This window comes from Entelurus aequoreus, linkage group LG01 (assembly GCF_033978785.1).
Source record: "Entelurus aequoreus isolate RoL-2023_Sb linkage group LG01, RoL_Eaeq_v1.1, whole genome shotgun sequence".
Taxonomy (NCBI): domain Eukaryota; kingdom Metazoa; phylum Chordata; class Actinopteri; order Syngnathiformes; family Syngnathidae; genus Entelurus; species Entelurus aequoreus.
The window spans coordinates 71439933-71454651 of NC_084731.1; the positions used below are offsets into that span (position 1 = coordinate 71439933).

The following is a 14719-nucleotide window of genomic DNA, read 5'->3' on the forward strand; positions in this document are numbered from 1 at the left end:
AGTTTATTTATTTATTTTTAGGATCATTTAATTTGTATTCCTTTTAGGAAATGAATGATGAAATATTTTTAAATATATATGACGAAATAGTTGGAAAAAGTGTTTTATGTGTATATTGTGACTAAAGAGGCTCTCTGCAAAAAATATACATATTTTTTATATATTTTGAAGAACTAAGAACTTTTATTTTAATATTTAAAAAAATATTATAATTTTTTTAATCTTTAGAAATGTAAGATTGTTTTATGTTTTTTCTGAACCAAGAATTTTTTAAAATATTTTTCCAAAAAGTAGTTTCTGGAAAGATAAAAAGGTTCACAGCTTAGGTTTGAGACTTTTTAATACAAAATAAATCACATTATTTAGTGCAAGTTCAGGTGTCCTTCCAGCAGAGGGCGCTATACTTAGTCTTTGCCAAAGTAAGTCCGGTCCAGGAGGTGGTTTCCATGGTTACTGAGTGGCGGCTGGAGGTCTGGTGAGCGGGCTGAAAGCGGCGAGCGTTGTGGGCGTGGCCACGGTGCGGTTAGGCGCCATCGCGTCGGAGCACCTCAGGTTTCCCGTACTGAAGGCGCACTGCAGCGGCCACAGCACTACCAGCACCAGCAGCACCATCAGAGCCACAAACAGCACCATCCTCCTCCAGTCCGACAGCCGGCCCAGCGGCCCCGTTTGGCGCGGCGAGCTCCGGGCGGGGGCGCTGACCCCCGCCTTGGTGGCGGTGGCGCCGATGTCGATGCAGATGCACAAGGCGGAGGGCGCCACGCTGTCGGACGTGGGCCCGCAGCTTTTGTAGCACAGCTTGTCGCCGTCCAGCCACACGGGCTCTTCGCGCTGCTGGTGGCGGGGCAGCTCGTGCAGCGTGTCCTGGTCGGTGGGCAGCGACGGGGGTCCGCCCTCGGGGAAGGCCGTGCTTTGGCGGCACAGAGGGCAAAAGACGTCGGCGCCAGCGTCCGACGGTGCCGTCGCCTGGTTGTTGGCCGGCGAGATGGCCAAGAGGCGGGAGAGACACTCCAGGCAGAAGGTGTGCGCGCAGGACAGCAGCTTGGGGGTCTTGAACACGTTGTCGTAGGCGCTGTAGCAGATGGGACATTCCAGCTGGCTCCCCCTCGTCTGCGTGTGCCACACCTCCATCCTTCTCTGGATCGCAGTCGATCCTGGGAAAAAATCAAAGGTAGGACTTTTATTTTGGTATTACAATTTGGGACTTCCTGTCCTTGTCCTTTCACCGCACGGCCGAGTCGTCTGCCTCGTGGATGTTGTCAACATGTGAGGCATCGAACACGACCGTCTACACCAGGGGGCCCAAACTTTTAACCCTAAGGGCCACAGACCGACAAATCAAAGTATGCCTGGCCATTTTGGTAGTTTTCACCTTCAAGACCAGCACGATATAAGCGGCGGCCATTTTGGTAGTTTTCACCTTCAAGACCAGCTCGATATACCCAACGGCCATTTTGGTAGTTTTCACCTTCAAGACCAGCCCGATATACGCAGCGGCCAATTTGGTAGTTTTCACCTTCAAGACCAGCCCGATATACCCGGCGGCCATTTTAGTAGTTTTCACATTCAAGACCAGCACAATATACACGGCGGCCAATTTGGTAGTTTTCACCTTCAAGACCAGCCCGATATACCCGGGGGCCATTTTAGTAGTTTTCACATTCAAGACCAGCACGATATACACGGCGGCCATTTTGGTAGTTTTCTCCTTCAAGACCAGGCTGATATACCCGGCGGCCAATTTGGTAGTTTTCACATTCAAGACCAGTACGATATATGCGGTGGTCATTTTGGTAGTTTTCACCCTCAAGACCAGCGCGAATACACGGTGGCCATTTTGGTAGTTTTCATCTTCAAGACCAGCCCGATATACCCGGCAACCATTTTAGTAGTTTTCACCTTCAAGACCAGCCCGATATACCCGGTGGCCATTTTGGTAGTTTTCACCTTCAAGACCAGCCCGATATACCCGGCGGCCATTTTAGTAGTTTTCACATTCAAGACCAGCACGATATACACGGTGGCCATTTAGGTAGTTTTCACCTTCAAGACCAGCGCGATATACACGGTGGCCATTTTGGTCGTTTTCACATTCAAGACCAGTACGATATATGCGGTGGCCATTTTGGTAGTTTTCACCCTCAAGACCAGCGTGATATACACGGTGGCCATTTTGGTAGTTTTCATCTTAAAGACCAGTACGATATACCCGGCATCCATTTTGGTAGTTTTCACCTTCAAGACCAGCCCGATCTACCCGGCAGCCATTTTTGTAGTTTTCACATTCAAGACCAGTACGATATATGCGGTGGCCATTTTGGTGGTTTTCATCTTCAAGACCAGCGCGATATACCCGGCGGCCATTTTGGTAGTTTTCACCTTCAAGACCAGCCCGATATACTCGGTGGCCATTTTGGTAGTTTTCACCTTCAAGACCAGCCCGATATACCCGGTGGCCATTTTGGTAGTTTTCACATTCAAGACCAGCACGATATACATGGCGGCCAATTTGGTAGTTTTCACATTCAAGACCAGTACGATATATGCGGTGGCCATTTTGGTAGTTTTCACCTTCAAGACCAGCGCGATATACACGGTGGCCATTTTGGGAGATTTCACCCTCAAGACCAGCGCGATATACACGGTGGCCATTTTGGTAGTTTTCCCCTTCAAGACGAGCCTGATATACCCGCCGGCCAATTTGGTAGTTTTCACATTCAAGACCAGTACGATATATGCGGTGGCCATTTTGGTAGTTTTCACCCTCAAGACCAGCGCGATATACACGGTGGCCATTTTGGTAGTTTTCACCCTCAAGACCAGCGCGATATACACGCTGGCCATTTTGGTAGTTTTCATCTTCAAGACCAGCCCGATATACACGGCGGTCATTTTGGTAGTTTTCACCTTCAAGAACAGCCTGATATACCCGGCGGCCAATTTGGTAGTTTTCACATTCAAGACCAGTACGATATATGCGGTGGCCATTTTGGTAGTTTTCACCCTCAAGACCAGCGCGATATACATGGTGGCCATTTTGGTAGTTTTCATCTTCAAGACCAGTACGATATACCCGGCGGCCTTTTGGTAGTTTTCACCTTCAAGACCAGCCCGATCTACCCGGCAGCCATTTTGGTAGTTTTCACCTTCAAGACCAGCCCAATATACCAGGCGGCCATTTTGGTAGTTTTCATAATCAAGACCAGCACGATATACACGGCGGCCATTTTGGTAGTTTTCACCTTCAAGACCAGCACGATATATCCGGCGGCCATTTTGGTAGTTTTCACCTTCAAGACCAGCACGATATATCCGGCGGCCATTTTGGTAGTTTTCACCTTCAAGACCAGCACTATATACCAGAGGTGTGGACTCGAGTCACATGACTTGGACTCGAGTCAGACTCGAGTCATGAATTTGATGACTTTAGACTCGACTTGACAAAATGTAAAGAGACTTGCAACTCGACTTAGACTTTAACATCAACGACTTGTGACTTCACTTGGACTTGAGCCTTTTGACTTGACATGACTTGCTACTTTCCCCAATACCCAAAGCTTAAAAAGTTATTTGGGAGCGCTCCGTATCTTTAATTTTCTACGTCTGTGTCTATCAGCGTGTTGTTCCTGTCAGCGTGTGTGCTCTCAGTACAATAGCCAATCAAATTAGATCTACGTTGTTTTCATCACATAGCCTTCATCCAATCAAATTGCAGGACAACCAATGAACAAGAGTTGTCAAACAACGCGGCAGTGAGAAACAATTATGCCAAAGTTGGTTTCATACGGGTATTAAAACTACGACTTGGTCAACAAAAAACGAATTTCCGTATGCAAATCACGCAGTTCGAATATTACAGACGGAGACGCAACAACTTCCAACTTCGTTCGACATTTGAAGTTGCACAAAGAAGGGTAAGTTTTGAATGTAATCTAACGTTTATTGGCTAAGTAACATGACTTTTATTTGCTGTGTAGTTAAATCAGTGAGGCTGCAAACTCACTGCTAACGTTATAACCATAGACATCTTCTAAGGGTACGCAGCATCGAGCGCTACTGCCTACTGGCGCAGACGAGACGCGGGGTCGCCATCTTGGAGTGGTGATCCGCTCCACTCAGTGCAATTCATTTGGCAGGAGCAATGAACTGTCAGCGCATTTAATTCATCTTACCTCACTCAATACCACTGATTTTCACACGCTTTTTTTTCATACGTGTAGCTATGATAAAGGACACATGTTTTGGCGTGTTTTATTATTCATAGTTTGCTTAACAGTAATATAATATTCTTATACGCTATAAGTGACCAGACGTCCGAGATCAAAACTGGGAATATAATCCCAGAGAAGGGGGAAAAAAACGGTCAGCTATTTTTAAATTGAAGACACAATATGATTAGGTTATATATACATGCTACATAAACAATGTATGAATACATTAGATATCTATATATTTTAGGGACCTATAGACTATCTCTGTTGCTGCAGCAGCAGAGACTTTATTCTGTTTTGACACTTTGTATTGATATTTTGTATTACATTCTTCCCTTAAATGATAATGTTTACAGTGATTGTTATATATGTATTTTTTATCTATGTCGCTTTGGATAAAAGCGTCTGCCAAATAATTAAACATAAACATATATAAACACCTGAAAGTCTTTACATCAGCTAAAACCACCAATCTGTTTCACTGGATTCAGAATAAAACCAAATGCTGTCTAACTCAACAATGTTAGTATTTGAATATTGTTACTTGAAGACTTATTCCTGGTTACAATTACACTGTTAATAAAGTATTGTCTTATACTTTGCCTAAAATGAGAATGCATCATAATCAGTGGCGGCTGGTGAATTTTGTTTTAGGTGGGGCTGAAAGTTTGTAAACCAAACCCCTGTAGGGGCGTCATCCTCCCCCAGAAGATTTCTTTGTGATTTTCACATACAAATATTGAAGATCTTTGCTCCTTCTCAACTCTGTGGTAATATTCTTTTCACAAAATACAACCAATAGTACGTTAATGTTAAATCTTACTTGTGAAAAGTAATCCCCCGATTCCTATTTTCAACAGTCCGCTCATTTAAGTAGGAAAACGCTGAACACCAGCCCGGCATCTTTGTGTTCTACCTGTCAACTGTCAGTTTAGGCTGCTCGCCGGCTCCTCATCCCCACTTCAAGATGGCGGCCAAATTGCTCGCACACACCAACCAATGCTGCGTCTACTTATAAGATGTCTATGGTTATAACGTCATTGCAAACACAGCAATCTGTTGCGTCCACTGCAGTTCGCTACCTTATTCATACTTTTTGTCAAGTAATTTTTTTTTTAAGCAGGGTTGCATGAGGTACCTATACATGACGTTACGTTAGTCAATGTATCACACACAGTAACGTAACGTTAGACGGCGGTCAGCAGCACCGCATATTTTAGCCACCTACAAAAAGACAATCATAGTCAAATAAGGGTCAGTTTAAATTAAGAATATGTGTACATATTGCATGGGAAACTGACATTTAAAAAGTACAACTCTGTTCATTGTTATGTTCATGTATTTGTTATGTTTTTCATGTGTACGCACACATCAACACACATAGAGTATGAGATGAGATCAATGAGATAAGGTAAGAACAGGATAGAAACTGCTGTGGAACTAGTTCAATACAATATGCTATGGAAATACAATGTTAACACTTTTGTACAAATAAGTACAGTTGCACTTGTTTTGGCAAATGTGTTTATTCTGTAAAGGAATGAGTTAAATGTTTAAAATTGTTTAAACTATTAAAATGACTGGTTAATAGTGATATTATGAATTGCGATGTCAGCACTATTTTTTTTCCTGCAATTACAAATGCACTTGTTTTAAAAATAAATACAGCGGTTTAAAAGCATACACAATCTGTATAAAAATATTAGTCTGTGGTTAAAAGGACTTGAAAGGACTCGAAACTCAAAATGCAGGACTTGGGACTTGACTTGAGACTTTCCAGTCTTGACTTTGGACTTGACTCGGGACTTGCCTGTCTTGACTCGGGACTTGACTCGAGACTTGAGGGCAAAGACTTGAGACTTACTTGTGACTTGCAAAGCAATGACTTGGTCCCACCTCTGCTATATACCTGGCGGCCATTTTGGTAGTTTTCACATTCAAGACCAGTACGATATACCCGGCAGCCATTTTTGTATTTTTCACCTTCTAGACCAGCACGATATACCCGGCGGACATTTTGGTAGTTTTCACCTTCTAGACCAGCAGATATATGCGGTCGCCATTTTGGTAGTTTTCACCTTCTAGACCAGCTTGTGTGTGTAATTTATATAATCCAATACTATTTATTTTACATCCAAAATGTTTTTTCCTATAAGAGAAATTAACTTCACATTAGCTAAAAAAAACTCGAAATATTTTCAGTTTGTGCAGACGAATGTGGACGAAAGTCAAACACAAAAGTCAAAGTCTTAAAACGTGTGAAATCAAACAAGAATTTGACTGAACAAATGAATGTTAGCATAGTTGCTAGTTCATTAGCATAAGCATATTTGAGTCATATTTATTACATTTGAACATTTATTATATATCTTCATTTATCATAATAATAATCATAATATTAATACTAATAATAGTCATAATCATAATAATATTACTCATCATTATGATCATAATAATAATCACAGCAATAAAAATAATCATGTTTATTATCATAATAATAATAATCATGATCATAATAATAATCATCATCATCCTCATAATCATAATAATACTACTAGTTGTAACAATAATAATAATAATATTACTAATAGTAATGCTAATTAGCATCATAATCATAATAATACTACTACTTACAACAATAATAATCATAATATTACTAATAGTAATAATCATTATCATCATAATAATAATAATCATAACAATAATCATAATATTAATACTACTTCTACTACTAATGATAATCATAATAATCATACTAATAATAATAACAATACCCTTTGAAGTGAAATAAAGGGGTGGTTCATATTAGGGCTGCAACAACTAATCGATTAAATCGATTAAAATCGATTATAAAAATAGTTGCCGATTAATTTAGTCATCGATTTGTTGGATCTATGCTATGCGCATGCGCAGAGGCTTTTTAAAAAAAAATTATTTTTTTTATTTTTTATTTTTTATTTTTTTTAAATAAACCTTTATTTATAAACTGCAACATGTACAAACAGCTGAGAAACAATAATCAAAATAAGTATGGTGCCAGTATGCAGTTTTTTTTTTCAATAAAATACTGGAAAGGGTAGAAATGTAGCTTGTCTCTTTTATCCGATTATTAATCGATTAATCGAAGTAGTAATCGACAGATTAATCGATTATCAAATTAATCGTTAGTTGCAGCCCTAGTTCATATGTAGTGATAGTTGAATCAATTTAGTGCTGAATGTTGTTGACTGAAGGAAATATTTCAGTTTGAAGAGAAAAAAGTCAAATATTAACTCTTGCAATAACACAACTGCTGCAGCAACAATCGCTTTATCACACACACGTGCTCTTTTTACATGGCCTACTGACACACACACACACAAACGTGTTTTCACCTGGGCTACTGACCCCCACACACACACACACCTGACACACACACACCTGACACACACACACACACACACCTGACGCACACACACCTACTGACCCACACACACGCACACACTTGACCCACCCACGCACACACCTGGCACACACACACCTTCCACAAACAAGGTGTGTGTAACGGTGGCTCCAGCTTGTTCTGCAGCTTTTTACCAGATGAGCCAACACAAGTTTGCACAAGCAACACAATAAGCCAAGAAAATAAGTCGACTATTGCAGCGTCACAAAATTATTTTTTTTCCAGTAAATATTTTATTAATATGACGTATGACATATGACAGGATATATTGGCTATTTTTATTATTTCATAGACAAAAACATTTGTTTTGGAGCATTTATCATGCATTTGCATTTATCATGATTTATTTTAGAATAATTTTTGTCATTAAAATTGTATTAAATATTTCAATAATATATTTTAAGTTCAGTAAATATTTTATTAATATGACATATGACATATGAAAGGATATATTGACTATCTTTATTTTTTCATAGAGAAAAACATTTGTTTTGGAGCATTTATCATGCATTTTCATTTATCATAATTTATTATACAATTATTTTTGTCATTAAAATTCTATTAAATATTTAAATAATATATTTTAGGTTCAGTAAATATTTTATTAATACAGAATTACTGTATAAATAGTATTTATTTGTACACTATGTGCTAACATAAGAATTACTGTATAAATATTATTTATTGTACACTATTTGTATTAAATATTTAAATAATATATTTTAGGTTCAGTAAATATTTTATTAATATGACATATGAAATGATGCATTGACTATTTCTATTATTTCATAGACAAAAACATTTGTTTTGGAGCATTTATCATGCGTTTTCATTTATCATAACATTATTATACAATTATTTTTGTCATTAAAATTCTATTAAATATTTAAATAATATATTTTAGGTTCAGTAAATATTTTATTAATACAGAATTACTGTATAAATAGTATTTATTTGTACACTATGTGCTAACATAAGAATTACTGTATAAATATTATTTATTGTACACTATTTGCTAACATAAGAATTACTGTATAAATATTATTTATTTTACACTATGTGCTAACATAAGAATTACTGTATAAATATTTATCAATCGACAAAAAGGCCACCAGAGGTGAAAAAAGTATTTGCGTGCAGAACTAATTATTTTATTTTATATCTCGCAAAAAAATATTAATTTTTAAGCGACAAAAAGAGAATATTTTACCTTCACGCGTCCTCTTTGTGTCCCTCAAGAAGAAACATGATTCTCTTTTCACACGTCCTCCTGGTCTTGTAGTCCTGTGACACACACACACTCACACGCACACAAACGGTTTGCTCTGTCAACTCCCCTTCCGACACTTTATGCTAATCTTCCAAGTGTGTGTGCGTGTGTGTGTGTGTGTGCGCGTGCGTGTGTGTGTGCGTGTGTGCGTGTGTGTGTGTGCGTGCGCGTGTGTGTGTGCGTGTGTGTGTGTGTGTGTGTGATCCCCCAGGCGGGAGGAGGAGGAAGACTCCTGAAAAAATACACAATCTTTTCCTCCCGCGGCCTCACAACAAGACTGTAATAAAGTTGAAAAAATATAATTTTATAAAAAATGTATTTCATTTTCTATATTGAGTGATCATAACAGTGACAATATTGTTTTCATTTGTAATGTTTAAAAATAATATTTTATGTAAATATACTTATTATTATATATTTTACTGCTTATTATTATTACTCCTCTCTGAGCTGCCAGCTTATGGTGGTAGAGGAGTTAGCGTGTCCCAATGATCCTAGGAACTATGTTGTCCGGGGGCTTCTATGCCCCCTGGTAGGGTCTCCCAAGACAAACAGGTCCTAGGTGAGGGATCAGACAAAGAGCAGCTCGAAGACCTCTATGGAAAATAAAAATTGAGGAACCAGATTTCACTCGCCCGTACCCAGGTCACTGTGGCCCCCCTCTGGAGCCAGGCCCGGCCAGAGGTGGGGCACGATGGCAAGCGCCTGGTGGCCGGGCCTGTCCCCATGGGGCCTGAAGAGGCAACGTGGGTCCCCCCTCCAATGGGCTCACCACTCATGCGAGGGTGCAGCCAAAGTCAGGGCACTTGGCGGTCCGATCCTCGGCTACATAAACTAGCTCTTGGGACGTGGAATGTCACCTCGCTGGGGGGTAAGGAGCCTGAGCTAGTGCGTGAGGTGGAGAAGTACCGGCTAGATATAGTCGGACTCACTTCGACGCACAGTTCTCTTGAGAGGGGCTGGACTCTCTTCCAGTCTGGCGTTGCACGCAGTGAGAGGCGATGGGCTGGGGTGGCAATTCTTGTTGCCCCCCGGGTCAAAGCCTGCACGTTGGACTTAAACCCAGTAGACAAGAGGGTAGCTTCCCTCCGCATTCGGGTGGGGGGGACGGGTCCTGACTTTTTTTTGTGCTTACGCACCAAACAGCCGCTCAGCCCTTTTTGGATTCCCTTGAGGGAGTACTGGAGAGTGCTCTTTCGGGTGATTCCCTCGTTCTATTGGGGGACTTCAACGCTCATATTGGCAACGACAGTGAAACCTGGAGAGGCGTGATTGGGAAGAATGGCCGCCCGGATCTGAACCCGAGTGGTGTTTTGTTATTGGACTTTTGTGCTCGTCACAGATTGTCCATAACAAACACCATGTTCAAACATAAGGGTGTCCATATGTGCACTTGGCACCAGGACACCCTAGGCCGCAGTTCCATGATCGACTTTGTAGTTGTGTCATCGGATTTGCGACCTCATGTTTTGGACACTCGGGTGAGGAGAGGGGCGGAGCTTTCTACCGATCACCACCTGGTGGTGAGTTGGCTGCGATGGTGGGGGAGGATGCCGGACAGACCTGGCAGGCCCAAACGCATTGTGAGGGTCTGCTGGGAACGCCTAGCAGAGTCTCCTTTCAGAGAGAGTTTCAATTCCCACCTCCGGAAGAACTTTGAACATGTCACGAGGGAGGTGCAGGACATTGAGTCCGAGTGGACCATGTTCCGTACCTCTATTGTCGAGGCGGCCGATTGGAGCTGTAGTCGCAAGGTAGTTGGTGCCTGTCGTGGCGGTAATCCTAGAACCCGCTGGTGGTGAGGGATGCCGTCAAGCTGAAGAAAGAGTCCTATCGGGTCCTTTTGGCTCATGGGACTCCGGAGGCAGCGGACAAGTACCGACAGGCCAAGCGGTGTGCGGCTTCAGCGGTCGCGGAGGCAAAAACTCGGACATGGGAGGAGTTCGGGGAAGCCATGGAAAACGCCTTCCGGACGGCTTCGAAGCGATTCTGGACCACCATCCGCCGCCTCAGGAAGGGGAAGCAGTGCACTGTCAACACCGTGTATGGTGGGGATGGTGTTCTGCGACCTCGACTGCGGATGTTGTGGATCGGTGGAGGAAATACTTCGAAGACTTCTTCAATCCCACCAACACGTCTTCCTATGAGGAAGCAGTGCCTGGGAAATCTGTGGTGGGCTCTCCTATTTCTGGGGTTGAGGTAACCGAGGTAGTTAAAAAGCTCCTCCGGCTGGAGTTCCTTAAGTCTCTGGATGCTGTGGGGCTGTCTTGGTTGAGAAGACTCTGAAACATTGCGTGGACATCGGGGGCGGTACCTCTGGATTGGCAGACAGGGGTGGTGGTTCCTCTCTTTAAGAAGGGGAACCGGAGGGTGTGTTCCAACTATCGTGGGATCACACTCTTCAGCCTTCCCGGTAAGGTCTATTCAGGTGTACTGGAGAGGAGGCTACGCCGGATAGTCAAACCTCGGATTCAGGAGGAACAGTGTGGTTTTCGTCCTGGTCATGGAACTGTGGACCAGCTCTATACTCTCGGCAGAGTCCTTGAGGAAAAGTTCTGGCCATAATACCCAGCAATATGTTTGGAGGAGAAAAAGTGAGGCCTCTAATCCCAGGAACACAACTCCTACAGTCAAGCATGGTGGTGGTAGTATTATGCTCTGGGCCTGTTTTGCTGCCAATGGAACTGGTGCTTTACAGAGAGTAAATGGGACAATGAAAAAGGAGGATTACCTTTAAATTCTTCAGGACAAGCTAAAATTATCGGCCCGGAGGTTGGGTCTTGGGCGCAGTCGGGTGTTCCAACAGGACAATGACCCCACACACACGTCAAAAGTGGTAAAGGAATGTCTAAATCAGGCTAGAATGAAGGTTTTAGAATGGCCTTCCCCAAGTCCTGACTTAAACGTGTGGACAATGCTGAAGAAACAAGTCCATGTCAGAAAACCAACACATTTAGCTCAACATGTAAGCAAATATTAACATTGCTGTAGGTATACTTTTGATCCAGCAGATTTGCTCACATTTTCAGTAGACCCATAATAAATTCATAAAAGAAGCAAACTTCATGAATGTTTTTTGTGACCAACAAGTATGTGCTCCCATGACTATCACAAAAAAATAAGAGTTGTAGAAATGATTGGAAACTCAAGACAGCCATGACATTATGTTCTTTACAAGTGTATGTACACTTTTGACCACGACTGTACATATGTGTGTGTGGATATATGTATGTGTACATGTATATGTGTGTATATATGTATGTTATATATATATATATATATATATATATATATATATATATATATATATATATGTCACAGTACAATAAGTAGAATTACAGTACAGAAAGTCTGACTACAATACAGAAAGTACTGTATAAGTGAGTGTAAGTAAAAGTGATCTTTAAGTAGATCAAAGTACTACACTAGTACTACTAATCATACTACTAATAATGTCTTTGTTGAAGGAAGTTCCTGCAAGTCACGTTTGAATGATTCTGCTTCTTCTTGGTTATTGAGTAACGTGAAGTCAAATATTGCAGTATCATGCAGTACAGTATCTCCTTTTACTGCTTGTCACCTCACTTCCTGTCGGGACTCACCTCTGATTCTTCCTGGAACCATTTGGTCATCGAACTTCTTCAAGCTTAGTCAGGATAATCATAAAATACATGACTTAGTACTAACTAAGTACTTCAATCACTCAAGTACTGACTAAGTACTTCAATAATTCAAGGACTAACTAAGTTCTTCAATCATTCAAGTACTTACATCATTAAATAACTAAGTACTTCAATCATTCAAGGACTAAGTACTTCAATTTTCAAGGACTAACTAAGTACTTCAATCATTTAAGAAATAAATTCTTCTATCATTCAAGGACTAACTAAGTTATTCAATCATTCAATGACTAAGTACTTCAATCATTCAAGTACTAACTAAGTACTTCAATCATTCAAGACTAACTAAGTACTTCAATCATTCAAGTACACTTCAAGTTGTTTCCACTTTGGCTCAGGTTACACATCAGTTTTTGTCAGCTTTGGGATTGTGTAAGGACCAGAATGGGAATCAGGTATTGGTGTTGGTTGGGGTTAGAGTTGGGGTTATGTTTGACTTCAGGGTTGGGGTAAGAGTTGGGGTTATGTTCGACTTCAGGGTTCGGGTTAGAGTTGGGGTTAAGTTCAGGTTGGGGTAAGAGTTGTGGACGGTTATGTTCGACTTCAGGGTTGGGGTTAGAGTTGGGGTTATGTTCGACTTCAGGCTTGGGGTTAGAGTTGGGGTTATGTTCGACTTCAGAGTTGGGGTTAGAGTTGAGGCTATGTTTGACTTCATGGTTGGTGTTTGAGTTGGGGTTAAGTTCCACTTCAGGGTTGGGGTTAGAGTTGGGGTTTTGTTCGACTTCAGGGTTGGTGTAAGAGTTGGGGTTATGTTCGACTTCAGAGTTCAGGTTAGAGTTGGGGTTATCTTCGACTTCAGGGTTGGGGTTAGAGTTGGGGTCATGTTCAACTTCAGGGTTGGGGTTAGAGTTGGGGTTAGAGTTAGGGTTATATTCGACTTCAGGGTTCGGGTTAGGGCCGGCGTTATATTCGACTTCAGGGTTCGGGTTAGAGTTGGGGTTATGTTCGACTTCAGGGTTCAGGTTAGAGTTGGGGTTATGTTCGAATTCAGGGTTGGGGTTAGAGTTGGCGTCATGTTCGACTTCAGGGCTGGGGTTAGAGTAGGGGCTATGTTCGACTTCAGGGTTGGGGTTAGAGTTGGGATTATGTTCGACTTCAGGGTTGGGGTTAGAGTTGGGGTTAAATTCAGATTGGGGTTAGAGTTGGGGTTATGTTTGACTTCAGGGTTGGGGTTAGAGTTGGGGTTATGTTCGGGTCCAGGGTGTGCTTAGGCAGTTAAAGATTGGGGTTTTTGTTAGAGTTTGGGTTTTGTTAGGTTGGGGTTAAGGTTTTGGTTGGGGGTTAGAGTTGTAAAAAAGTTAGGATACGTGTTTAGGGTTAGAGTTTAGGATTGGGTTAGGCAGTTAAAGCTTGCGTTTTTTTGTTAGGGTTTGAGTTTTGTTCGGTAGGAGTTAACGTTTTGGTTGGGGGTTAGGGTTCTAAAAAAATTTAGGGTACATGTTTAGGGTTAGAGTTCAGGGTGTGTGCTGGTAGTTAAAGACTGTGATTTTTATTTGAGTTTGGGTTTTGTTAGGTTGGGGGCAAAGGTTTGGGTTTGGGGTTTAGGGTTCTAAAAAGGTTAGTGTATGTGTTTAGGGTTAGAGTTCAGGGTGTGTTGAGGCTGTTAAAGATTGTTTTTTTTTGTTAGGGTTTGGGTTTTGTTAGGTTGGAGTTAAGGTTAGGATGGGGTTAGTGTTGGGGTTAAGGTTCTAAAAACGTTAGGGTACGTGTTGTCTGTAAGAGTTTAGTGTTAGAGTTCAGGATGGAGCTAGGCATGATTTTGCGTTTTGGTTGGACCTTTGGTTTTGTTGCATTTGGTGTTAGGGTTTTGATTGTGGGTTAGTGTTTTAGATGGGGTCAAAGTCTTAAAAAAGTTAGGGTAAGTGTTTTTATGTCAGAATGAAAGTTGTGTTAGGGTTCAGGATGGGGTTAGGTTTATGGCTCAGGGTTTTTGTTAAGGTTTGGGTTTTAGTTGGAGTTTAAGACGGGGTTAAGGTTCTAAAAAAAAGTGTTTTTTGTTCAAGTTTGGGGTTTAGAGTTAAAGGAGAACTGCACTTTTTTTTGCAACGTTGCCTTTGGTTCACAATCATCCCAATCAAAGACATGACGACAAATAGATTTTTTTAAATGCATTCTG

At 41.4% G+C, this 14719-nt stretch overlaps 1 protein-coding gene across 1 annotated transcript; it reads right to left on the bottom strand.

Moving 5' to 3' along the window:
• Positions 1-450: 450 nt before the first annotated feature.
• Positions 451-8962, bottom strand: LOC133638693 (RING finger protein 223). The gene is made up of 2 exons (XM_062031587.1): positions 8864-8962; positions 451-1154 (listed from the first exon to the last, which is right to left on the bottom strand). Exon 2 carries the CDS (start codon positions 1129-1131, stop codon positions 451-453), a length of 681 nt encoding a protein of 226 aa, XP_061887571.1. The 5' UTR covers positions 1132-1154; positions 8864-8962.
• Positions 8963-14719: the final 5757 nt, after the last annotated feature.